Source organism: Panthera pardus, unplaced genomic scaffold (genome assembly GCF_024362965.1).
Source record: "Panthera pardus isolate Hobbes unplaced genomic scaffold, ASM2436296v1 HiC_scaffold_27, whole genome shotgun sequence".
Taxonomy (NCBI): Eukaryota; Metazoa; Chordata; class Mammalia; order Carnivora; family Felidae; genus Panthera; species Panthera pardus.
Genome location: NW_026526843.1, coordinates 93,704,823 through 93,732,101, shown reverse-complemented (window position 1 = coordinate 93,732,101; position 27,279 = coordinate 93,704,823). Strand labels below are relative to the sequence as shown.

The following is a 27,279-nucleotide window of genomic DNA, read 5'->3' as shown; positions in this document are numbered from 1 at the left end:
ATGTTGGTAAGTGCTTACATCCATGGTCGTATCTAAGACTCTTTCCTGACTTGGTCACTTTGAGTATATGTGCACTGAGACAGACCTAGAAGCTAACCATTCTCATGCAGTAGGCCAAGAGTATAGCTTTGTTTCAGACAGGTTGAACTTGAAGTTGGGCCCTCTGTTTCCTAATTGTGTGACTTTAAACAACTGTTGACTTTTTCTGGACCTTGCTATTGTAACCAAAGTCGAGAAAGTTAATACTTTATATCCTCAAAGACTGTTGAGAAAATTTATATAAGTGAAATAATGTATTTTAGATGCTCAGCACAGTAGCTGCCCCCAATAGTTCAAGCCCATTTCCATCACCACCAACATCTGCATCGTATCACCTCTGTTACCAGGAATCTCGATCCTGATTTTTGCCCGTTGGAACTCTTCTAAATCACATACGCCTGAAGATTGCTATATAAATTACCAAATAGAATTGAAACCCATAATGTCACAGTCACTTCGCTGTTACTGTACAATGTTACAGTAATTTTACTGTTATTGTAATATTGAATATTTTTAGACTAAATTGTCTACCACTAATGGTTCCTGGCTATATGGATTGGCATAGAGCATCCATAAATAATACTATTATTCTCTGATAAGGTACCATAAAGTGCCCTATTTTCTCAGAAATATTTTTGTTAAATTGTAGAGTATTAGTATTGCTGACTGCAAGTCCCTTTTCTGTTTTAATGTATTTTTTTAAAGGAGGTCTTTTTTTTTTTTTTTAAGTTTATCCATTTATTTTGAGAGAGAGTGCAAGCAGGGGAGGGGCAGAGAGAGAAAGAGAGAGAGAATTCCAAGTAGGCTCTGCATTGTCAGTGCAGAGCCATACATGGGGCTCTGTCCCACGAACTGTGAGTTCATGACCTGAGCTGAAATCAAGAGTCAGACATTCAACCAACTGAGCCACCCAGGTGCCCCTATTTTCATGTGTGTTTGATAAAAATGATGTTAGTGTTTAAAGTGTCCATATTCCCATGCTGTGTAAGTTGTATAATTTCTATATCATGTGCTACTCTATAGAAGAATGTCGTCAAATGAATTTTGTATATGTTGGTTTATTCTTTACTTTGAGGAGTATGTAAAATCAATGTTATCACCTTCGACGAGCTGGTTTTATACAAGAAAGAAGTAAGACTATTCCCGGGGCACCTGTGTGTCTCAATCTGTTGAGCGTCCAACTTCAGCTGAGGTCATGATCTCGTGGTTCCTAAGTTCAAGCCCCACATCTGGCTCCTTGCTGACAGCCTGTCAGTACATAGCCGTCTCTCTCTCTCTGCCCCTCCCCTGCTTGCAGTCTCTCAAAACTAAACATTAAAAAAATATATTTATTCCTGTTTCATTCTCAGAATGAATTTTATTTCAATCTTATGTTCTTTAGTTCCACATCATTTTATAAAAGTTTTAAGTGATACCGGTTGTATTTGTTCATTTGGTTGTTGTCCTGGGTAAGGTTGTCCCCAAGCTGACTTTTAGATGAAGATTCATGGATATGTGGTTTATTAAGGAATGGCTGCCAGGAAAAAACAAGGAAGGGGAGAAGGGAAGCAGAACATGGAATCAGTCATGCCACATAAAATGAAATTTAAGCTCCAACCTCACCTTGATCCCATGGGATCCTCTGGAGATGAAGTTACACCACAGAGTTTTTGTCCCGTTTGAAGCAAAGAAGCTGGGCTTTCAAACTCCTGCACCACGGGGCGTTGGCTGCAGCATCACCCAGGGGACCATAAATTTCCAAGGCAGTTGAGGCTTTCAGCAGCTCTAGTAATCTGACATTGGTTCTCTGAAAAAGATGACAGTTACCCCACCATGCCCACCCAGAGGATGGGAGCCTCGCACAAAGAAATTACATCCTAGGGGAAAAGGACAGAAGGGCAGAGCACCACAGCATTTGCTGGAATCATGTTTTTTTTTGTTTGTTTTTTTCCTTGTTTTCTCTTCCTGTAATCACTGTTAAAGCAGAAAACATTTTTGGTTCTAAGATAACAATGATGATGGTATCTGTGGGTAAACTGTGTTATCTAATCTGAGAAATGTTAATTAAACAGAGTTGGACAGTTAATGGAATTTTGATCGATCACTACATTTAGCACAAATACACCATATATAGAAGTAATGATTCATGCTATCGAGGAATTCTCAATTTCATTTTAAAAAGGACATCATACAGAAAAAAACAATTGCATAGAGAAATACAATTTAATCTGGAATAGGGCTATCTGATACATGTGTTTAGGATGATGGAATAGAATGATTAGGGTTGGTCAAACAAGACAGTACTCAATATGTATATTTTGCACAATATTTTAATGCACATCAGTTGTAAAGAGAAAAACATAATGCTTTCTTTATGGGAAAATATGCAGAACTAAGGTAAAAATCAATTCATTTACATATAACATGTTTATTTGAATGTCTCTGACAGCTCATTATATTGCTACAAACTTCTTTATAGTCTCATCCTATCCTATATTTTACTTGTATCAACTTGGATTATAACACCAGATTTTGTTTCACCTTGGCCAGTGACCGTAAACTGTGTAGAAGGGCTAATACAGTACATGGCAGACTCAAGAGTAAAATCATCTTGATAAATGTTATAATGCACAAGTAAAACCAATAATCCATGTTTATAGTGGTATGGATAAAGCATAGTACTTCTATTAAAAGATCAGTTGTACAAGGACAGAGTTGTCACATAAATTGGACAGGCCCAATATAACCTAGGAGTTTTGTAGTTCTTATTAATTTCACATTGCTTTTATAAAATAGGATAATAGTATGCAGTTTATGGAAGGGAGTAGTACTCTACTCGTTGAATAACTTTTGTAGTATTGCTTTCAGTTCTCAGATATATTTAAAGGACAAACACAAAAGACCACTTGAAGAAGTTAGATGGTATGTGCAATTTTTGGAGACCTTGTAGTTGAAAGAAACCTTGAATGTTATAAATGTTTTCAATGTGAAGAAGAGAAAGCCTAGAGAAGATACAGTGACCATTTTTAAGTATTTGAAGGAACATAATGGGGATCAGATTGTAGATTTTGTTCTCTGTTGCCCTGAAACGGAATGTCTGAAGTTACTGCTCTCTAGATACGAAATCGGTTGTCTCTGAGTCATGGGTCTTCCTCTGGTACTGTCTCCCTAGTAGTGTCATCTGAAGCCAGATACCATTTGTCAGGGATTCTTTACAAGAAGAAGGTGATTAAATTAAGTCTGAGGCTCCTTCAGTCCTAAAATTTCCTGAATCCATTTATGAACCTGCATAATTATAAGCTGTGTTCTAGAGCACACTTGACTGTGAAATTTACCATCTCTCTTAAAAGCTTTAAAAGTAAATATTCTTACACCATTAAAATACATATGGTAGGTGGTTAAGAAAAACAAAGTAGGTGAAAAGAAAAACGATAAATAATTCATGTCTTGATCATTTAAGGCATACAGCATACATAAAAAATATTTCATTGTGTTCACTGCATCTCAAAAATTTATTTTATTGAAATGCAATGTTTTCACTTTTAGGTTTTTACTTCCAGTTACTGGAACAGCAGAAAACTGTCTTCTTACTATTTACCCGTATATGGCAACTCATCTTGATAAACAAACAATTATTTTAAAGGAAGGTAAGTTAGATATGACTGTCGTCTCCTACTCTCACTGTATATGCTCTTGTCATCCAAGCCAACACCTGAAGATAAAGTGACCTTAAAATTAACTGATGTTTATTAATCTCCTGCCATTTCCAAGAGCTGTGTTTAGCACTGAAAGTACAATATGGCAGTGTCTCTTAATTGCGAAAGTTGAAAATCTAGTAAAAGACTCATAAATAAATAAATACAAAGAAGATTGAATTAAGAGTATTGTACATGAGCTAGTTGGAGTGTTGGAGATGTGGGTGTGGTGCAGAGGGTAATGCTGACATATGGGGTCTGGGATGACTTTATAGAAAAGGTGACATCTGGGTAGAGCTTGACAAATGATCTTGAACAGGATAATCTGGGCAAAGGGCAATATAACAAAAGCATGGGGGTCTTACTGGCGACACAAGGCAGGCAATAAAGGGGCCACTGCACCCTTTATTCTGTAATAGTGGGAACCTTCTGTGATTTCTGAGTATCAGTGATTTGGAAAGGGAACAGTGGGGATGTGAGCTGAATTAAAATTGGAGAGTGATCAGTAGGCCAGCTGGGAGTTGCGGCAGAGGAAATGGTGAGAGACTAAGAACAATATGTGCAATGTAAGACATGGTGAGAATGATGGAATCAGTCTCAGACGAGGAGAAAGGATGAAGTGTGGGAAAAACGTGTCATCTGTGTATATTGTCAAGGCCTTGTTTCAGTGCTGTATTGGATATCTTTTCTATGTTTGTAACCGGTTTTCTCCTGTTCTCCACTTCTCCAAATGTGTCCCACTCCTTTGGAAACTCTTTAGTTCTGTTCTCTCTCAGTCTCAGGGCATGACCTTTTCTGGAACTTTTCAGGAACAATGGAGACCATCAGGCAGGAACACTCTGAACTTCCAAAGGGTGCAACTGACCCATCATCTTTCCTGTCACAAACCTGAGAGAGGCCAGACTCTCTTGCCTTAGGCCATTCCTTTATCTGAATCCCTTCATCCTCGGACTTTACTTAATCAGCTAATCTTGCTTGCTCTTACCCTTCAAATTATGCCTCCCTCTTAGCTGCTTTGGGGGCCAGTGCAGGATGACAGCTGGAGGAAACAGGGGCTATATCTTCTCAGTGGACAGGCTTGTTCCCAAAGAGGAAAAAGGGTGAATCTAGGCCATGCATTCCTGATTTATTCCTTGCAAATTTACCAGTCAGATAAACCACTCAATTTCTCACACAGAGGGAGAACAATAGCAAAGGAAACTGAATAATTAGAATACCATAGCTTCCTTCAACAGGAAGGACATGTCAGGGGTGAGGCAGAGCATTCTTCCACTTTACTGCTGTTACTTCACTACTGAGCAATAGTTTATACTGTTGACCCCCGGCCCCAACCCCTCTTCAAACTCTGTCTGGACTTCCACATACCATACTTCCCCGGGATTCTTCTCACCTTGCGGACTGTTCCTTCCAAGCACATATATATTACAAATTTTATACACAGTCTCAAAATTTAAAAGATTTCTGACCAATGCTGGTGTTATATTTTTATATTCTTCTAATATACTTGAGGGGTAGGGGAGATTTCAGATAATATAACAGAAAGAGCAGTGGATGAAGTATCATAGAACGTGGGTGGAAATTCTATTTTGTGTTCTGATCTCACCATTTGCCTTATGCTTTTATTGTTAATTCTCGAATCCTCAAACATCTGTTATTTAGCAAAATACGCGTGGTAGGAGAGTAATAGGATACTAATAATATCTATTTCAAAAGGCTTTTGTGAGGACTCAATAGAGTAAATAGCTATAAATTATTGTTACTATTATCATTTCATTATTATTACGATTATAAATATTATTATAATTGCTTTAACACTCATAGTTTTCATAATATCCTCCAAAAAAATGAGGAGTTACTGTATAAAATATTGCTATTTCTTTAAAAGAAAAAAGGGAATAGAATCTTAGTGTTTGATTAAGTATGAAATCTGTGGATTAAAAATAATGCATCCATTTCAGTAAATATTACTATAGAAAAACGTGATTTTTAAATGTTCTAAAATATCTTTAGAAATAAGTATAGTCATAATTTGTATTATATATTTAATGCTTCCTAGGCATAGGGTACTCTGCTAACTACCTTATATTTGTTATTTCATTTAGTTCCCCCAACGACTGAGTTGATACTCTTATTAATTTCACTTAACAGATTAAGAAACTGAGTCATAAAGAGTTTGAACAGTTTGCCCCAGGGAATTCTAACCAAATTTGTAAGGCCTCGGAGCCTACACACTTAGCTACTGTGCCCTAGAGTATGATATGTTCAATAAAGGTGAAATCTTAAAACATATTAAGTAAATCAAAAATTAAAGCAGTATGATTTATTTCTTATAGCTAATATGCTAAATAAAAACTGTTATATGAATCATTGACTTTAGTTGAAGGGTACAGATGTGGGTGTGTACCCCACTGTGAACTTTTTATCATTTGATAGTAAGTTGAAAAGACATTGCCTAATGCATCCACAATGAATCATTCTGTCATTGAATTTTCTAAGGCTTATTTTAATGAAGTCTTTAGTAGTGTAATGTTGCAGAGATATACACACCTACTCGATAACGATTCTCTGTCAAAATCTGATTGGCTTTTTATTGAAGGAATGGAAGAAACTTCGTATATACCAGCTTACTTATCTATGTTATTGCCTGTGAAGTAACCCTCACAACAAATTCATGAGCTCAGAACGTTTGGTTTCATTTTATGTATAAAAACATGTTTCAGAGATCTTGTAGAACATACCATGGTTTAATAGCTCAGGAGTTGTAGTGCCAAGATTTCAAATTAGAAATTTCTAACTGCAAAGGCCATGTTTTTCTGACAGGATTACATTATGCATATATGTATACAAATATACATAGGTATATACATATGTGAACAGATAGATAAGTAGATAGGGAATCTGGTCTTTTCACATCTATTGCCTTTTCTTAGCATTGCCTTTGGCTGGGTTCATATTACCATGTTGGCAAATTCTAGTGTATAGACAGCAACTGTAGCTGGAATAGAGATTGAAAGCTGTGCAAAATAGTGTCAGCTCATAACGAAGCAGTGATTTCGTTTCAGAAAATTGAGAAGAAATTACTTCTGTTAGTGATGTTCTTCTTAATATTCACTTTTGAGCACCATATTTAATAATTCCAAAAATTTCACTGTAGAAACATTTTAAATGGTTTACACATCTTTGTTTATCCTAAAGGTGAGCATTGTTCATTTCCTAAAAACTTTGATATGCCATAATAGTTGCCTTGTTAAATAAAATTAATTCAACTCAGAAAACCATATCAGCCTTTATCGTGTTTTTTCTTGACATCTTATTTTAAGTATAATGGACATTTAGACTTAAAAAAAAAAACTTTTTAGAGGCACCTGGGTGATTCAGTGGGTTAAGCGTTCGACTTTGGCTCAGGTCATGATCAGGTTCATGAGTTTGAGCCCCACAACAGACTCTGTGCTGTCAGCACAGAACCTGCTTCAGATCCTCTGTCCCCCTCTCTCTCACTGCCCCTCCCCTGCTCATGTGCACTGTGTCAAAAATTAATAAAAACATTAAAAAAAATTTATTCTATATATGTATATATTCATATTTATTATATAATATATATTTTTACGTATAATTATGAAATTCAGGTTCAGTAATTTGATAGTCATTTCACAAATGCTCGTTGACCTACTATGTTCCAATGTGTCATTTGTAGATAAGAGTGACATTTCTGTGAAGAGTGGAGAAAATGTGTTGCTTCCCTACCAAGAAGCTGGTTTACTCTCTTCTACTTTCACTAAATGTAATGATGCTGAGCCTGCAAAGAAAAAATTATTTGTTGGTATGTGGCAAATAAATAATGTACTGAGCAAACCAAGTATGAACATGATCTATTTAATATTATTGAGTTGAAAACTTAGGCTTTATGAGGTAAGAAGAAATCCATGAAGAAAACCATGCATTTTTCATTAATTGCAAGTGGGTCATATGCTCTGGGAGCTGTCTGCAATGATCTGGAGCAGAAATTCTCTGATGTTTTTTGTTCACAGCGTACTTCCTATCTCATTACTTTCCCCCTAGGTCAGAAGATGTGCCAAGCAGTTCCGTTTATTAAATAGTTCGGTTGAAAAACCAAAGAGTAGTAATTCATGTGATCACCAGCATATGTTGTAGTGATATTTAACTAAAATGCTAAATATCCTGTAGAGCCCCTGTGAATCTGCTGTGACATCCCCTGTACTCTCTGTATAGTTAGGGAACTTCCAAACTAGCGGTTTGTCTGTTATTTGTTCAGCTGGATCTAGTATTACCTGTCTTAGAAACAGATGAGCACAGAGAAATAGATAAATATGCAAATTTGGTATTATCATTTGTAATGAACTATTCAAATATTATTTTCTCTAGAATGAGTAATATTGAAAATGTTCCTGTTTACTGAATGGACCAAACCCAATTAAATATTGTGAGGTTTTTAAATGAGTGTGTGCTTGTGCCATTACATAGATATTTTTGAGAAAAAAAAACAAAATCATTTTATATTGAAAATTTCTATAACTTGAGATGTTTTGTTTTATTGAAGTACTTCTCTTGGATATATAGTCATTTTGAATATGAAACCAATATTTTGTTTCTATGAGTTTTTCAGCTAAGGTTTAATTCTAATAAGTGGAAATGAAGAATTGTCGAAATAGTTTACATATGTAATTGAAAATGAAACGTTTCATTTTGGGGAATGTTTTCACCATTATGACAAGAAGAAAGTTTAATGATTTTCTTTGTTGAAACTCATCTATTTTTAAAGTATTTCTTTTAGGTCTTTGCAAACAAATCTATTTTTGTATTTTTAAGATACAATCAGTTGACTCAGAATTTCTTTGAGAGCATTGAATAATTTGTAGAATGAGCTTTATTTGTCTACATGCAAATAGCAATAGCTGACAAGATGTTTTACTCTCTGGTGATGTAACTCTTTTTTGTTTGTTTGTTTTTTTACAAACAAATGTGAATTTTAGGAATCGAAATAATACCTGAAAGATTGAACTCGGGCAAAAGTAAAACCTCAAAGGAAGACAAAGATAAATCTATGAAAAAGGAGGAGAAAAATGAGCACTTCTCTTCTCTTGAAGAAGGAACAAAGGCATATGACTTCTTTGAAAAGGTTGTACACGCTGCTCAGACCTGGTTCAGTCTCTTTGGCTGGCCTGAAGGACCCCATTCTCTTTCTATTCCAGAAACTATAAGAAGGTAACAGTTAGGTGTTTCTCTAAATCCCTTGCTTTGTATCATATAATAAAATGTAATATATTCTTTGAGGTTGTTTTAAGTGAAACACAATGTTAAATTATTTTGCTCTACACTCATAAATTATGAGGACGCTATTCAGAAAAGCAAAAGAGTGCAAATATAGATTCTTTAGTATTCGTGTGATTTTTAATTTCTTCTAAACATCTTATGATTTGAGGTCAGTACTGACAATCTCTTAACCTCAGTTTCCTCCTCTGTCAAATGAGAAGGGGTAAACTATGGGTAGGAAAAGCCCTTGTACATTTTAAAAAGTTTGGAAATTCCCCATGTATAGCTAAGGAAATACCAGCTCTCGATCTAGAGTATAGCCTGGTAGACGGTATATTTACATTAGTCTTTTATGTGCTTTTTAGGACTCAGCATGTCTAAAGTAGATAAACTGCCTTGGTTTATATCAAATCATTTAATTCTGTTGTTAATTTAAACTGGAATTTAGGCACCACCTTTGTTGCAACTTTGCTGCTGTGGTGGTTCTCTGTAACTAGAAGGGCCATAGTAGAATTTTTGCCTCTATAGTTAGGAGCGAGGTAGGTTATGCTAAATCTCTAGTTTTCCTATAAGTTATCTTCTTCAGTTTTTTAAATGAATGGGACAATATCAGCTTCATAGAATGAGTTAGTAATATTTCATCTTTACCTGTGCTGGGGGAAAATTGATACAGCAGATATACTGAAAATGTACAGGCTTGATCATACAATCATCTGACTCCAGGGAATTTTTTAGAAAAGTTATTCTGTTAATAACTTTTTCAGTTTTCTCCTTTGGTGTTTGTTCTGAAAATGGTACCTATTTTGAGTAAATTTTAATGGTGTATTTTCATTTTAGGGGAAATCATTGATTAGACATTTCCAACTCATTATTTGACAATAGTGACTGCTAGTATTATTGTTTTTATGTTCATAGTCTCTTGCTCATTTATAATTTTTATTTAATTTTAAAAAACTTTTTTTTTTTTGAGAGAGACAAAGAGAGCACGAGGGGGGGAGGGGCAGAGAGCGAGAGGGAGACACAGAATCCAAAGCAGGCTCCAGGCTCTGAGCTGTCAGCACAGAGCCCTACACAGGACTCGAACTCATGAGCTGTGAGATCATGACCTCATGACCTGAGCTGAAGTCGAACGTTTAACTGGCTAAGCCCCATCATTTAATTTTTATTTATTTAACTTTTATGTCTCACATGATGAATACTTGAAATAATTTATCCATTTCTGTGTTTTCTAAATTATTTAATGCTGATTTTTTCTTTACAATTTACTTCTTTAAACTTGAATTGTATGTTTAATTATTTTCAGATCTATAAATTTATCTCATTATTCCTTGTTGGGTGCATCCCAGAATTTTTGCTATTAAACATTCTCATCTTTGTTGTTGTTGTTGTTGTTGATGTTGTTGTTTTTATCATTTATTTATTTTTTCAGAGACAGAATGTGAGCAGGGGAGGGGCAGAGAGAGAGGAAGTCAGAGATTCTGAAGCAGGCTCCAGGCTCTGAGCTGTCAGCACAGAGCCTGACATTGAGCTTGAACTCACAAACTGCAAGATCATGACCTGAGCTGAAGTCAGATGCTTAACTGCCTGAGCTACCCATGTGCCCTCATTTTCTTTTTATTTTTAATAAAGTGTATTATTTTAATTTTAATTTTCTATTTTCTATATACTTTTACTATAATGATTGCTAAATTGTTGTATAATGTGTTGTTGGATTTCTGTGGTCTTGAATACTTGCCCACTCACATTAACTTTGGGGCATTTACTTATGTTATTTTGTTCTATATTTTCGTAATGTAAATGGTGCTGAAATTCAATACATCTGGGGCGCCTAGGTGGCTCAGTCAGTTAAGCTTCCAACTTTGGCTCAGGTCATGATCTCACCGCTTGTGAGTTCAAGCCCTGTGTCAGGCTCTGTGCTGACAGCTCAAAGCCTGGTACCTGCTTCAGATTCTGTGTCTCAGTCTCTCTGACCCTCCCCCACTTGTGTGCGTGGGCGCGTGCTCTCTTTCTCTCAAAAATAAATAAACATTAAAAAAAAAAGATCCAATGTATGGTTTAAGTGGTAGCAGATATTTCTGGATGTTACATAGGAAGGATTTCAGAGTTGGGATCACTGCATCAAATAATAAAAGCTTTTAAAAATCTATTTTAGTTTTAGATGATTTTCTAGTAAGTTTTCTATTTTATATCCCTAGTCATGAGTTACATTGCTGGTCTGGTTGTTCCCTGATGGATTTGAGTATCTTGCTATTTTGATAAGTGGGAAACAGCTCATGTCTTTGGGTACTGCTTGGGGGAAGACAGTTCTAGAGAATATGGGGACCTTTCTAGCCCTGAAAAAAAAGGTGCCCCAAACCAAATGTTGCCCATCTTTGAACCCCCCACCTCAATGTTTCCTACATCACCCCATCATCTAAAATCACTCAGTTTTTCTGATAAGAAGTCCGATGTCATATTTTGTGAGTACCATGTTCATTCTCTCAGAATTATTTTATGGTTCCCATTTCTCTGCTAATGTATTCTGCAGTTTATGAAATAAAATCCGAGTGTGGGAATATTTTATATCATTCAATCTACTTGGTATTCTTTAGGCCCTTTCACTTAGAAAACTCGTCTTTCGACTATTCTTCCATGCCTCCTATTTCCTGTCCTCTATTTTGTCTATTTTTCTCTGTTGTCTCTCTCAATCTCATTTTAGAATGATGGAGGACCTGCGTGACTGATCCTTTATACCACTTTCAGTTATGTCCTGCGATATAACTGGACATATTTCTCTGTCTTTGCTTTCTTAAGTTTGTAGATCACTTTCACTTGCTCTTCCAGTCTTCTATAAAATTTTTAAGTTGGTTTTTATAGTTTTGTTTTCCAGGAACTCTGTTCTTTATTCCTTCCTCCCTCCCGTTCTCCCTTCTTTCCTCTTTAACTTTAATAATAGCATCCTTTTTTGTGTTTTATGGATGCATGCCTTCTCAAATATCTTTTCCACATATAGCATTTGAATTAATCATCACGATTTCTGTACCAGAGGTCACTTCCTCCTTCTGTATCTGCCAGCTGTAATGTTGGTGTCTCTCTTAAGTTCCTTTAGGAAAAATGGCGTCCTTTCCCCCTGTAGCCTACTGCTGTGCAGTCCATCATTTTAACTTATTCCTCAGTACAATTCTTTATTTTATAGATATTCTTCAGGTTGGTATACTAATGGTTCTTTCCCCAATTTGAGTGTTTTTAAAGGTCTCCAGTCTTTCTGACATTTCAGAAACATTTTGAGAGGGAGAGAAGATGAGCACATATGTTCATTTTATTATCCTGAGCAGAAAGTTGCTCTTTCTCGTAGTTTGCTGAAGTTTTACTCTTCTGTTTATCCGAGCTTAATGACCTATCATTTCTGTTATTGCTTTCATTATTGTGGTCTAATAATCCATCTACTGAACTTGCTTTGAAATATGTTTCCTACCTTATTCCTGTAAAAATCATTTTGTGGGGCGCCTGGGTGGCTCAGTCGGTTAAGCGTCCCACTTCAGCTCAGGTCATGATCTCACAGTCTATGAGTTCGAGCCCCACGGTCAGGCTCTGTGCTGACAACTCAGAGACTGGGGCCTGTTTCAGATTCCGTGTTTCCCTTTCTCTCTGCCCGCTCCCCGACTCACACTCTGTTTCTCTCTCTCTCTCTCAAAAATAAAGATTAAAAAAAATTTAAAAATAATTTTGTGATGGTATTTTGTTAATGATAATGGTTCATATGTATTAGACTCTTAACTATGAAAAAGGTATAATTATATGTGCTTTGTGAGTATTCTTTACAATGAATGACCTGTGAGGTAGGTACTATAGTTATCCCCATTTTACCGATGAGGAACTGGAGGAACTGGAGAGAGAATAAGCAACTTTCTCAAAGTCAATCACCTGATAAATAGCAGAGCCAGGATTTGAACCCCACCATTCTACCCCCCCCCCCCCCCCCAGTGCCAGTACTTTTAAGCATCATTCCACTTTTCAATTATTACAGGATCACATTAAGATTTAGAAAACTTTATGGGGTGCCTGGGTGGCTCATTTGTTTAAGTGCCTGACTCTTGATCTCAGCTCAGGTCTTGATCTCAGGGTTGTAGGTTCAAACCCTGTGTTGGACTCCACACTGGGTGTGAACCCAAATCAATTAAATAAATAAATAAATAAATAAATGAATGAATAGGATTTAGGAAACTTTAATACTTGAAAGACGTGAGCTCCACTTTTGTCTTTAGCTTTAGGCTGAACACTATATGTACCTATGGTTAGGTATATTAGTTCAAGAAGATTAAGAATACAGTAGTCTAGAACTGAGGAGAGTTATGTAACCCTAATGTGTACAGGCCACATCTAGGATTTCAGACCAAATGAAGCTCAAATTCCTGAGCAAGCCATGAATTTTACTGAAGTCAGCCATGTTAGCAGGGAAACTGAATTGCCTGGCCTTATATGCACTAACCCCCCGACTGGAGGGTCATCTACTACAGGATATAAAACTTGGAAGACTAGAATTCATTGTGAATTATAGCGTGGGTATCAGAAACTTTTTGTTTTCCTTTTAACATTATTGAACATTTTTTGACATATTTATGCATCACCTTTCTTGAACCTGAAGATATGGGTTGTCAGAAATGCTGCTTTATTGATGTATTATCTCAGGTAATTTCACTCTTTACAAACACCAATTTGCAGCAGACAGGCAATATGGACCATTTCATTTGTTGATTTGGGAGATATTCAGGTGGAATAGCAGAAACCAATTATTTGAAGAGATTACCTTTATTGATTAGTAGTCTGTTTTCAGTTCTTCGAGGCCCTTACATATTATTTATTTTCAGCCCTTTCCCAAATCACCAAAAGATGGATATAGCTATTGGAAACTATGAGAGAGCACAATTTATGTTCCAGAAATCATCAGAGGAAATGTACTAAATATCATAGTCCCCTAACGTTAACTTGGATGACTTGTGGAAATTCACATTTTTTCCAGACACTGCTTGGGAAGGTCTCTATGCAACTGACCACAGAAACATTTAAATCATATTGGAAATTCCAGTGCATCTGGGAGAAGTGATTGCAGTACATCTCAGTGCTAGTCTGCACTTCCATTCCAACATGTATCACCTTCCAGTTGCCACACACTAAGAGCACATCTGGGAATGCCTCTCAGGAAGCCTGGGGGAATAGGTTCAAAGGGGAAATTGTTTCAAAGCTACATTCCATTGCAGAAGTTCTCATTTAGTGTAAATGTATAGACTCTCACAGGAAATCAAATGAATCATTGAAATGTTCTACCATTCATAATGAGAGCATGCCAAATAAAATATTTTTCATTGCCTCTGAGTCCTTATTTGTAAAAAGGAGGTAATGATAATACCTACCTTATTGGGTTGTTGTGACATTTAAAAGAGGAAATACCTTTATTAAAACAGAGGTTGGGACCTAGTAAGTATTCAGTAAATGTTAGCTGTTAACATTAAATTAAATTAGGATTATGTTAGTAGCGTTAAATATTTCTGACTTCCTGTATTGTATTCACCAACTCTTCTATTTGGTGGTGGAAAGTAAATTCAAATCCCATCTTTTCCAAGCACTCATACAAATGATATTTCATTAATAATATTTCTCCTTCCCTTGCACAGGATTTTTTGACAGCTTGATGCAGGAACTTCTGATGTTTACTAAAAAGCGTGAGTGTGTGTGTGTATGGTATGCTTTTGTCTTTGCCACTTTGAGCTGCTGGCAAGATCACTGATAAATTTAATAATATAAACATAAAGTTTCACCTCTATTTCTGGGCAGCCTGCCTATTCTTTCTGCCAACCATCTCCAAAAAAGTCACAAAAACGTGTCTTTAGACTGAGAGTGTTAGAATGAAACCAGTTAAATAACTGATTAGACTTGGCTTCCCTGAGTTCTTTTCACTTCTTCACATTACTCTAAGAATGAGGGATCATTTTACAATTTTTTTCCAGTTAGTTTCCTTCTTTAACCATTTTACTACTTGTTTGTTGGCAATAGTGGTAATTGGCAGGTGGTTTCTTTACATGAAAAGATAGATCACGACACAGGTACACCGAGCCTTTGGCTTGTGCATATTTTCTTTAAAAAAAATTTTTTTTAATGATTATTTATTTTTGAGAGAGAGAAAGAGCACAAGCAGGGGAGGGGCAGAGAGAGAGGGACACACAGAATCCAAAGCAGGCACCAGGCTCTGAGTTGTCCACACAGAGCCTGATGTGGGGCTGGAACCCACAAACAATGAGATCGTGACCTGAGCTGAAGTCGGACGCTCAACTGACTGATCCACCCAGGCGCCCCTGCTTGTGCATATTTTCAATTTCCAAAGTAGGGGCACTCTCAGAATTGAAACAGAAACTTAAAATCATTTACCATCTTATTATGTAAACGAGAAGACAAGGAATATGGTTAACAATTAATTATCGAGGTTTTAATTGATACGAAGTTTACATATGTGGGATATGCGTACATATAGATATTAAAGAAAATACTCTCGTTTATGCATCATAATTTGTGCTCCCAATGGACAATTCAGTTATTGACGAGCAACATCACCTTTTCCTCTAACAAACCTGAGGGCAGTATTTTTGTAGCTAATTTTGGTCAATCTTCACGTGCTAGAGGAAATTTGAAGACCCAAGCTGTTTCCTCGTGATGCTTTAAATCATGAAATAAAACACACATAGAGAAAGGTTCACAAACCAAGTACAACCCCTCAATTTACTCCTAGAGCAAGCCCCTGTGCACCTATCAATTTGACAGCACCCCAGAAGCCTCTTATGAACCTCACAATCTACCAAATCTCTATAACTGTAAGAAAATTACTAGCTTGACTTTTATGGGCAATCATTTCCTTGCCTTTTTATTTATTTATTTTTTCAGTTTTATCATCCAAGCATAAATTGGTAAACTCCAGAGTTTAAGTTCTCTGTTTGAATTTTCATAATTTTTGTCACTATGTAACATATGGACAGAATTACAACTATGTGAACATGTGTATAGCTGCCACTTAGACAAGGAACTAGTCCATTGCTCACATCCCCGAGTCCCTGCCACCTCCACTTCCCTTCCACCTCCCAGAGTAGTAACAATTATCCTGAATTCTAAGACCAAATATTAGTTTTGTGTGTTGCTGAATTTTACATAGAAAGAATCATACAGTTTGCATTTTTTTGTAGCATCTGGATTTTTTTTTCTCTTAGTATTATGTTCATGTGATTCATTTTAGCATTTAGTAGTAGAATAGTAGTAATGTTGTACACTAGGCCATTGTCTGAATATTCTATAATTTCTCCATTCTGTTCATAGATATTTCACTGGCTTTTGGAGTTTTCTATTATGAATAATGCCACTATGGAAATTTTGATATATGTCTTTTGTTACATATTTCTGAAAGGCATATATATATAAGTGAAATTGCCAGATCGCAACATAGAAATATCACCTTTAAAAAATTTCTTTAGAAAAACGGGGGGGGGGGTGGTTGTCTGGGTGGCTCAGTCTGTTAAGCGTCTGAGTCTTGGTTTTGGTTAGGGTCATGATCTCATGGTTCGTGAGTTCAAGCTCCGCATCAGGCTTTGTGCTGATGGCACAGAGCCTACTTATGCTCGCTCGCTCTCTCTCTCTCCCTCCCTCCCTCTCTCTCTCTCTCTCTCTCTTTCTCTGCCCCTCCCCCTGCTCATGCACGTTCTCTCTCTCTCTCTCTCTCTCTCAAAAAAATAAATAAATAAAAAAGGAATTTAGAAATATGATCACCTTTAGAAGATACTTCTAAGCAATTTTCCAGGATGGGTGTACCAATTGCAACTCCCACAGGTCAAATATGCAAGTTCTACTTGCTCTTTATCCTAAGAATAGTTAATGTTGTGCGTCTTTTCAGTATCACCTCCTTCTAATGTATGTGGTTTGAACTAACATCTTACTGCTCTTGATATTAAGAAAATTTTCACATGTTCTTGGTTGTTTGAAAATGTTGTGTCATAAAGAGCCTGTTCTTTGTAGTTATCGGGGTTCATAGGGATTCTTTCGTCTGGTTTCATTTTTTGTCAATTTTGGAAAGTTGTCAATATCCTTTCAATTATGGGACTCCCTCATTCTTTTGGGCCCCTCTGCTTTGCTCACTCTTCTGTATTTTTCATCCTTTTGTCCCTCTGTGTTGCAATATGGATGCTTTCCTATGGCCTATATTTCATTGCATCAATTTTCTCTTCACTTGATTTAGTCGGCTGTTAACTTCAGTCATTGCTTTCATAATTTTACTTACTGGATTTGTGTATAAATTTTCCATTTATATATATATATATATATTTTTATTTTTTTAATGTTTGTGTATTTTTGAAAGCGAGAGAGAGAGGCAAAGCACAAGCAGGGGAAGGGCAGAGAGAGGGAGAGACACAGAATCTGAAGCTTTTGATGACAAAATTCTTTTTTTTTTAAGTTTATTCAATTATTTTGAGAGAGAGAGAGAGAAGTGGGGAAGGAACAGATAGGGGGAGAGAGAGAATACCAAGCAGGCTGCTCAGAGACTGATGTGGGGCTTGAACTCACAAATCACAAGATCGTGACCTGAGCCAAAATCAAGAGTCAGATGCTTAACCAATGGAGCCACCCACATGCCCTGATGACAAAATTCTTAATCTTAATCATAGTGCATATAATTGCTTTAAAATCTGTGTCTTGGGCACCTGGGTGACTCAGTTGGTTGAACGTACGGCTCAAGAAATGATCCCAGGGTTATAGGATAGAGTTCACGTTGGACTCCACACCGCATGTGGAGCCTGCTTAAGATTCTTTCTCTTACCCCTCTGCCCCTCTCCCCCACTCTCCCTCTCTCTCTCTTTCTAAAATTAAATAAATAAAAATAAGTAATATCTGTGTCTTAAAACTATAATCTGGGGGCACCTAGGTGGCTCATTTGGTTAAGCTTCTGACTCTTGGTTTCAGCTCAGGTCTGATCTCATGGTTCATGGGTTTGAGCTCCGTGTCTGGCTCTGCTCTAACAGTGTAGAACCTGCTTGGGATTCTCTCTCTCCCTCTCTCTCTACCCTTCCCTCACTTGCACTTGTGTGTGTGCATGCGTGAGTGTATGCTCTCTCTGTCTCAAATAAATAAATTTAAAAAAAAAAAGCAAAGCTATAATCTGTGGGGCCCCTTTGTGTCTGTTTATATTATGTATTGTTTCTTTCTCTTTTTATTCAACTTGTTGCTTTTTCTCCTTCTTTAGTTATAGTCTGGTTATGTTTTATTTCTGTTTAGATCATTTATCTTTTTCATAATTTTTATAGCAATATTTTAGGGTGTTCATTTTTTTCCATGACATATTTGTTTGTTGGTAACTTCAGGATATACTAGCTCTATTAGATATATTACTTATGACAGAGATGTCAAGTAACTTCCATAAAGCCACAGAGTAAGAGCCAGAGTTTGAGTAATGGCAGTTGTACCCTTACATAAATCAATATACTTTCTCCTGTAATATACAACACAGACCTACTAGCTACCAAACTGGACAACTGCCATTCAAAATGGCCCCTTGAGCACTTTTTATTTCTCAGTCTAAGTTAGTAATACATTTTGATGGCTAGCCAACAGATAGCGTAGTATTAGATAATTAATAAACTATAGACAGCAAGAGTTGGTTGGATTTTTTTTTACTCCATTTAAAAATTACCATGCATTATAATTCACTGAAGGAGGTATCAGGTAAGAGAGATTGCACTGTCTTATATAAAGAACAGAGACATGTATAGGAACAATAGCTCTCTGGGATTATCTTTAAAATGTAAATCTCCACTTATGAGGCCAATTTGCAGGATGTGTCCTTTTAATGGTTAAAATTTAAATTGAAATATATGTGTAAATTTGTTTTTGTGTATACATGTGTGCTGATTGTTTGACATCTGTTTTGAAAACTATTATAGGCATTATTATCTTAAAAAAAATTTTTTTAATGTTTATTTTTGAAGGAGAGAGAGAGAAAGTGAGCGGGGAAGGGGCAGAGAGAGGGGGAGACCCAGAATCTGAAGCAGGCTCCAGGCTCCGAGCTGTCAGCACACAGCCCAATGTGGGGCTGAACCTCATGAGCCATGAGATCATGACCTGAGCCAAAGTCAGGTGCTTAACCGACTGAGCTACCCAGGTGCCCCTATTTTCTTTAATTTAAATGGTATCAAATTTGAGTTCAGTGAGTTTGGATAACTTTGCAACCAGCTACTAGTTGCTGGGTCCAGGACTTAATCCCTATACTGTTTCTCCAAAGTACTTACATTTTCTAATCACAATCCAATCTTACAGACTTGACAATTGTAATGTTAGATAATAATGTGTGTTTAAAAGAAGATATGGAGGGGTGCCTGGGTGGCTCAGTTGGTTAAGTGTCCAACTTCAGCCCAGGTCATGATCTCGAGGTCTGTGAGTTCGAGCCCTGCGTCGGGCTCTGTGCTGACAGCTCAGAGCCTGGATCCTGCTTCTGATTTTGTGTCTCCCTCTCTTTCTACCCCTCCCCTACTCATGCTCTGTCTCTCTCTGTCTCAGAAATAAATAAACATTAAAAATAAAATTTAACAACAACAAAAAATAAAAGAAATTATGGAAACTTCTGGGGTAATCAAAACATCTAATTTTTACTAACAAATGGTAGCTGAATAAGATGAGCTTTATAATGCCCTATTTGATTGTAAATAGAATTTTATTTAGTCATTGAACATTTTTTTCATAATATAACATTATGAGATTTTTTAAATTTCAAAATTATTTTCTCATAGGGAGGTGTATAAAATGCAATTTTACTCATCAGCCTCGCCATCCCAAAAATTTTCCAGACTGAATGACTTTTCCAAATATAATAAGACCATTTATGATGTGATACTACACTTGAGTGGAAAACTGCCACCTGGAATTCATTCAAGTCAGTCTTTACCTGTGGATTATACTGAAAGGGTGATTCAACTTCATTTTCAACATTCTTCACTTCTTGACTTTCTCAAGTAAGAGCATGGATATGCTAATTTAAACATGTAATATTGGCTTGGATAGATACATAAGTAGATGGGTAGATTTTGGTATCATTTATCTTTTTATAAAATATTTACTAAGTTTCCTATATATATTACATATATAATATATACACACACACACACATATATATACACACACATATATATATCTGTAAAAGTAATAAAAAATAAAATAATAGAAAAATAATAGAAAATAAATATTTCATGAGCTATGGGATTGATAGTCTAAGGCAATTATTCTTAAGCTTTATCATCCATCCAAATCATTATGATAGCATGTTAAGTGAGTTGCTGGCCCTTAACCCACAGAGTTTATGATGTGAATTTGCATTTATAACAGTTTTAAGTAATACTGATTCTTCTTATCTATGACCTCACTTTGAGAATTCTCACATAGATAAATATATAAATCCATAGAACTAAAGAGTGATGAAACCAGTAAGTTTATTTCTCAGAATACTGTTCGTATAAGCTCAAGTTACACTGTGAATTTTTAGTCTGCATTGGTAAGGTTTTTAGTACTAAAATAATCAGCAAGTGAAAATTTCCATAAATGGTTGATAGAAAATATAGGAAAAATACTTGTCATTATAATGTCTGTATTCCTCTGCAGAGATTAAATGGTGAGTGAGCAAGAAATGGAAAAGCAATGTTTATTAAAAGTCTGAGGAGAGTGTTGGTGATTTATATTATTTTGTCTGCCTATATTTGCAGTATCCTCAACCACTGGAACATCCATAAGCAGTGTTACTGTTCCATCTAATCATGTTCCTGTACCACTAAAATAGCATTTGTTGCTTGTAATTATTTATGCAATAGGATTCATATATTTTGAAATATATTAGTTTTTAAATTGGTTCTTATTTGTGTATGGAATCTACTCCATAGTTAGCCAGAGATGTTCAGCTACCTTAGCAGGGGTGGGGATGGAGGGTAACAAGAGGCATCCCAAAGGAAAGATTTGGTGTTCAGGGTTTTTTTTTTTTAATTTCCAAATTAGAATTTTTGAGTCCCTGGCAACATTATGGTCTTAAAAGTTAGACATAGTACAGAGAGACAGGAAGGTGATGGCAGAGTAGGAGGACCCTAGGCTCTCCTCGTCCCACCAACACTAGATAACTATCAAATGATCCCCAATCCCCCAGAAACTGACCTGAAGACTGACAGAACTACACAGCTAAGGGGAGAAAAGAGGCCATATTGAAGAAGGTGGGAAGGGTGGAGAGGTGGTTTAGGGGAGAAATAGATCCTGGCTGCTACAGAGGGGAGGCAGCCGTGGTCACCGAGAAGGGTGAGAGCCAGAGGAGCACACAGGGAAACACACAAGGAGAATGTTTCCCCCTAACCATTGGTTTGGAAAACGAGAGGAACCAGAGAAGCTGAATTTCGGAGCTGAATTTTGTGAGTTCTTGCCACCAATGGGCTTAAACCCTGGAATTTTAAAGATCAGTAGTCTTGGCTGTGATAGAGCTTGGAGGGCACTGTGCTGCTCTAGGAGAGAAGCTGGGCAAACAATCCAAGGGCATACAGTGTGGAAACAGCTGAAGAGTGACTGGGGCACACAGTGGGGCGATTATTTGCTCCACCTCCATCAGAATTGAAACCCTGCAAAACTCTGGTCAGGAGATGTGGTATGGGCTGGGGTTTGTGATGGTCTTCCAGGGGAGGGGTCTCCCAGGCTGGGACTGAGGCCAGCTTGACTGAGAATGGCAGTTCCACTAGAAGAATGTGGGGTGGGGCTAGTGTAAGCAAGTTAGGCAGCCAGTGTCCTTGCTGTGCTGCTTCCCCAGGTGGCTGGCTCTGTGTTTATGCCGAGGGGCAGGAGGGAAATGGCAATGGCCAGGTCCTTTCTTCCTGGAGAGGTTGTCTCTGTGAATGAGGCCTGACAGGGACACACTCTGAGAAGAGCAAAGAAGTCACCTAAGGAAACTGAGCTAAGACCCGGCCTCCTGTTCTAGAGGCTGACTAATGACAGGGACGCCACTGAAGACGCAGAAGGGGAGGAGATGGCTGGCTCTGAAGCCACAGTATGAATGACAAATATATGAGGACTGGGATGGGGCTAAGTCAGTTATGAGGGACCTCTTGGTCCTCAATGGGGCTAAGAGGAGAGACGCAAGATTTTCATCTCAGGCCTCAGTGGCAAGTGCCCACCCACATGGCAGCTAAGCTCCAGACAGAGATAGGGAACATTGCCAAAGAGACTGAGGATCCAGAAAAGTAATCACAAACCTGCTTGTACAGATAGAAAAGTCCCTCTCACCTACTTCATGTGAACCCAAATATAGGACTGATCCATGTTCTGAGAGGCCTTACACAATTTGGAGATCCTTCCTTAACAAAATATCAAATTAAAAATATAAAATTTAGATATACGGATATATACATGGCTTTAGAAGAGACTCATGAAAGTGGGGAAACCTGAGATTGAAGCTTTATTTATTAGACAATATATCTGCCTCTTCCCAGGTGCCATCTTGTGTGGGAATCGAGAGGTCTGAAATTGATTGCTTATCCCAAAGCACAGGATTACTTGTAAAGAGACTGTTAAGTTTAGGAAAAACTAAGATATGTGAACATTCAAGTCTATGTTTTCTTCCTGTTTCTCTGTGCCCCATCTGGTTGAACGAATGAGAAAGATTATATCAGTTAAGGAAAACAGCATGGCTATGTATAACTTTGTAAATTATTTTCATACCACTGACTTATTTATGAGTCAGTGTACCCCCACTAATTTGCGTGCATGTTAAGGGTAGGAAGCACTTCTCATTCATCTGGCATCTCTGACACCCAGCATCCTTCATAACACAGAATGGAACCAATGTTCATTAAATATTTATTTATTAACATTGTCTTTCACAGACATTTGCTTTTTGAGCTTGTGTGGTAACAGGAAGAAAACTTTGAAATTGAGTCTCAGGGTAGTCATAGAAGAATGGAAAAAAATTTGTGAGATATGAAAAATTAGGGATAAGAGAAGAAAACATAAAGTATTTGCATTCCAGGAGAGGAGGTGTAGCCAGTCAGAGAGGATCAAGTTGGGAAAATGTGGAGTCTGTACTATGAAAGTTATACATTGAACTTTATTTATAATACTAACCTATAAATTCTTTAATTATTAAAGCACTTATTTCCTCATACCCGTAGTTTGCTCTGGCTACCATAACAGACCAGAAGGTTTATACAACAGAAATATATTTTCTTACAGTTCCAGAGACTAGAAGTGCAAGATCAAGGTGTTGGCAGATTGGGTTTCTTCTGAGGCCTCTTTGCTTGGCTTGGAGACAGCCACCTCCTCTCTGTGTCCTCACATGGTCTTCCCTTTGTGTACACACACCCCTGGTGTCTGTGTGTCCAAATTTCATCTTCATATAAAGGACATCAGTCAGATTGGATTCGGGCCCACCTAATGGCCTCATTTTATCTTAATTACCTCTTTAAAGGCCTTAACTCCAAGTATAGTCCAATTTTGCAGTACCATGTTAGGGTTTCAACATATGACTTTTTGAGGGGACACAATTCAGCCCATAACAATGCCATATGTCTTGTAAAAACTATTTTGAAAACAGGTATTATAGTTTGTAATAAATTTATCACTCTATTTGAAACAATATGCTTAATTTTTTTTTGTCATTTGTGCCTGTTATGGAGTTAATTGGGTGTCCCTGCAATTTATTTGTTAAAGCCATACCCCCCAGTGCAACTGTATTTGGAAACAGGACCTTTAAGAATGTAATTATGGTTGGGGCACCTGGATTGTTCAGTAGGTTGAGTGTCCGGCTCTTGAGTTCAGCCCAGGTCATGATCTCATGGTTCATGAGTTTGAGCCCCACATTGGACTCTGGGCTGACAGTGCAGAGTCTGCTTTGGATTCTCACTCTCTGTCCCTCCCCTACATGTGAGGGATCCCTCTGTCTTTCTCTCTCAAAAATAAAATAAATATTAAAAAGAAAACAATGTAATTATGTTTAATGATATCATAAAGATGGGATGCTAAGCTGTCTGCAAGCCAGGAAGAAAGGGCTCACAGCCAACCAAATTTTCTAACATTTTGTTCTTGGGCTTCTTGTCTCCAGAAATGTGAGAAAATAAATTTCTGCTGTTTAAACTACCCAGCCTGTGGTATTCTGTTATGACAGACTGAGCAGACTAACACAGTGCCTAGTATTCTTTGATATGATTTCATTTATTTATAACCATTAATCGTTTTTATGATGTCATTACCTTTCACTGAAAAAATAAACTTTTTTTTATTATTTCCATAATATAAAACTAAAACAAGCAGAACAAAAACACTATGTACCTAGCATTGAAACTGCAATGTAGGTTATCATATAATCTAAAACTATTGTAACTGTTACTTTCCAATACCATTGATTTTTAAATAAATTTTTCATTCACCAAAATAAATACGCTGAGAAAACCAACTCACTCTGCTTTATACATAAATGTAATTCCATTTGTTATTTCATTTCTTTTATCTTGAAAAACTTTATACCCTTCTTACTTATGCATGACCACTATGGTATCTTATTTAATGGAATGGCATCTAAGAATAAAAATATTTCAAAGCAGCAGTCTAAGAGTGGTTCTGGAAGAATGCACTGATATTGGGTACAAGAGCATGGCTTTTGAATTAGGTAGAGATAGGCTCAAATTCTAGCTCTTTCGTACTTCTGTGAATTTACACAAGTTAACCCGTTTAAGCTTCAATTTCCATATCTGTAAAGTTGAAGATGATAATTCCCAAACTTAACTGGTTGATAAAACAATTAAAAATATTAAATATGTATTACATGACACATAGTAGATTATGATGATGATTAATTTAAATGAAATAAGTTGTGATCTATGGGTTTCATATGCTAAAATGTTTTCTTATGTTTCTTCAATATGGTAGCCATTAGTGACATGTGGAAAACTGACTCTTGTGATATCATTATCACTGAAATACAATATTTTAGTTTAGTTTAGTTTATTTATTTTGAGAGAGAGGGAGAGTGGGGGAGAGAGAGCAGAAGAGGGGCAGAGAGAGAGGGAAAGGGAGAATCCCAAGCAGGCTCTGCACTGTCATCATGGAGCATGATACAAGGCTCGATCCCACGAACCCTGTGATCATGACCTCAGCTGAAATCAAGAGTCAGACACTTAACCTACTGGGCCACCCAGGCGCCCCCAAATAGAGTATTTTAAAAGTCTGTACCTCTATAAGAAAGAAAAGTTTTATTGACATAAAACTGCCAGAAAACCAGTATTTATCAAGTGTGTCTTTATTAGATAAAATAGAAACTTTTAAAAAGTTTTTATAATTTTAAAATAGAAAGCACATGACTTTTGTTTTAATTTTGCTCTGTCCCACTCTTGGTCTTTGATGATTGATTTAAATAAAGTAAATATTTTAATTCAATAAGGCAAACATTCTAATGACATTTTTATTTTAGAAAGTTAGTTGTGTTTATCTCTTTTAGAAGGGGTTAATTATAATTATTTACAAAAAAAAAGGTGTATTTTAAAATCTATTGAAGTGTTACCTATGAACAGAAGAAAAAGGGTCAGACGCTTAAATAAATCTTTATTGTTTGTGCATTATAGAAATGAAACAGTTTTCTGATAACTTTAGTAAATTATATGGTACTCAAAATCGTCATCTTATTGTTCTAGCGCTGATGTTGGTACAGCTCCCAGTAGTGTTGACACTAACATGGATGGTTTCTGTTTTGACATTTTATGATGTGAGGACACAAGTATGGAAGAATGATTTTGGAGTTAATGCCAAGCCATTCAAATTTATTGCTTTTTTATTAGCAAATACATGCTTATCAGGATATGTTGGCTATGATAAAATCCCTCAACATTTCAATGGTTAATAAAATTGGGTCATTAATCCAAGATACATGCATATGTTTCATCATGGAAATAAATACATTAAATCCAAAAAATCATAAATGTTACAGTGAACAATTACAGTATACAAGTGAAATTATATTGGTTTTATGCAATAAATGAGAAATTCAAAAATCTTTGGAGATCAAGTTGAGGATTTAATAACTCATTACATCTAATTTATTTTGTTCTGCTTAGTGTAAACTTGGAAGAAATATGTAAATAGAAAACCTAGCATGTAAAAGTGTAATCAAATCAATTATGAAAGTCAACTCTCTATAATACTGATCAGACATAAAATCTATTGACAAAGCACAATCATTAATACTGTCTTAGGGACTGATGAAGTTAGGATTTAAGATAGATTCCAAATGAAAAGAAGAAAACGAGTCTCTTACATGGGAGGAAAAATAATTTTCCCTTGACCCTTCTAGATTCTTGGCTGAGATTTCCCCCCCAACCTGCCCTGTAATATAAAGACCGGAGGAAAAAATATTGTGTATGTTAAGTATAGTAGCCCCCCAAAGATTTGAGACTCAAAAGAAAGCCTAAAGATGAGACTTCTATACCATTCTGAGCTAAGGAAAAGAATAGGAGTCTAGGGCTTTCAAGAGGGAAGGGGACCAAGATGGGGAAGACGTAATTCTTTGCAAAGGTGAGAGGAGGAAATACTTGTTACACAAAGGTTGCCCTGTCATGCAGATAAATCTTTCAATTGAAAAAGTTATCTATTTCCCTGCAATAGCTCTCTTCCTGGTACAGGCCCCTTTTCTAATGTAAATTTCCTTTCTAAAGGTATGTTTTCCTTTACAAAAGGGTGACTTCTCTGTTTTTAGAGCTTCTCCTCTCCTGCAGTTTCTCAAAATAATTGGTGTGCCAAAGAAGTATATTTTCCAGTGGCATATTCTGCTAACCTTCACTTCTTAACAGTGTCTGTAAAATTCGGTGAAAAAATAAAATTCACCTGAGTAAATTTTAAAGCTCTTATCAGTTTTATTCAGCAATTCATGAATCGGGCAGCATCCAATCTAGCAGATAGAAAAAAGCTCTGAAGAGCTGTACAAGTCAAGAGATTTTATAGGCAGAAGGAAGCAAGAACAACGGAGTTGTGCTTAGGCAATGGGGGCGGGGGACAGAATGTTCCATCCCAAACTGTGCCACTTTGGCATGGGGATTGTTTTGAGCTGAAAGTAAGTGAGACCCAGCAGACAGGAAAAGCTTTTTACCTCACCCTTAACTGTCTACACGAATTTACATAAAAGTTTGTACCAGGAAGGGAGCTATTACCAGAGATAACTTTTCCTATCAGAAAGACTTAACTACATGGCATGACAAATGACTCTTTACCAAATATTTGCTCTTTTCAT

At 36.6% G+C, this 27,279-nt stretch overlaps 1 protein-coding gene across 1 annotated transcript in view; it reads left to right on the top strand.

The window, feature by feature from the left end:
• Positions 1 to 27,279, top strand: part of CFAP47 (cilia and flagella associated protein 47) — a 546,469-nt gene that overhangs the window by 179,512 nt on the left and 339,678 nt on the right. The window contains exons 27-30 of the mRNA XM_053891727.1: positions 3,565 to 3,665; positions 7,408 to 7,533; positions 8,705 to 8,936; positions 19,778 to 19,999. Of these exons, the coding sequence (XP_053747702.1) occupies positions 3,565 to 3,665; positions 7,408 to 7,533; positions 8,705 to 8,936; positions 19,778 to 19,999 (681 nt within the window). The remainder of the gene's footprint in view (positions 1 to 3,564; positions 3,666 to 7,407; positions 7,534 to 8,704; positions 8,937 to 19,777; positions 20,000 to 27,279) is intronic.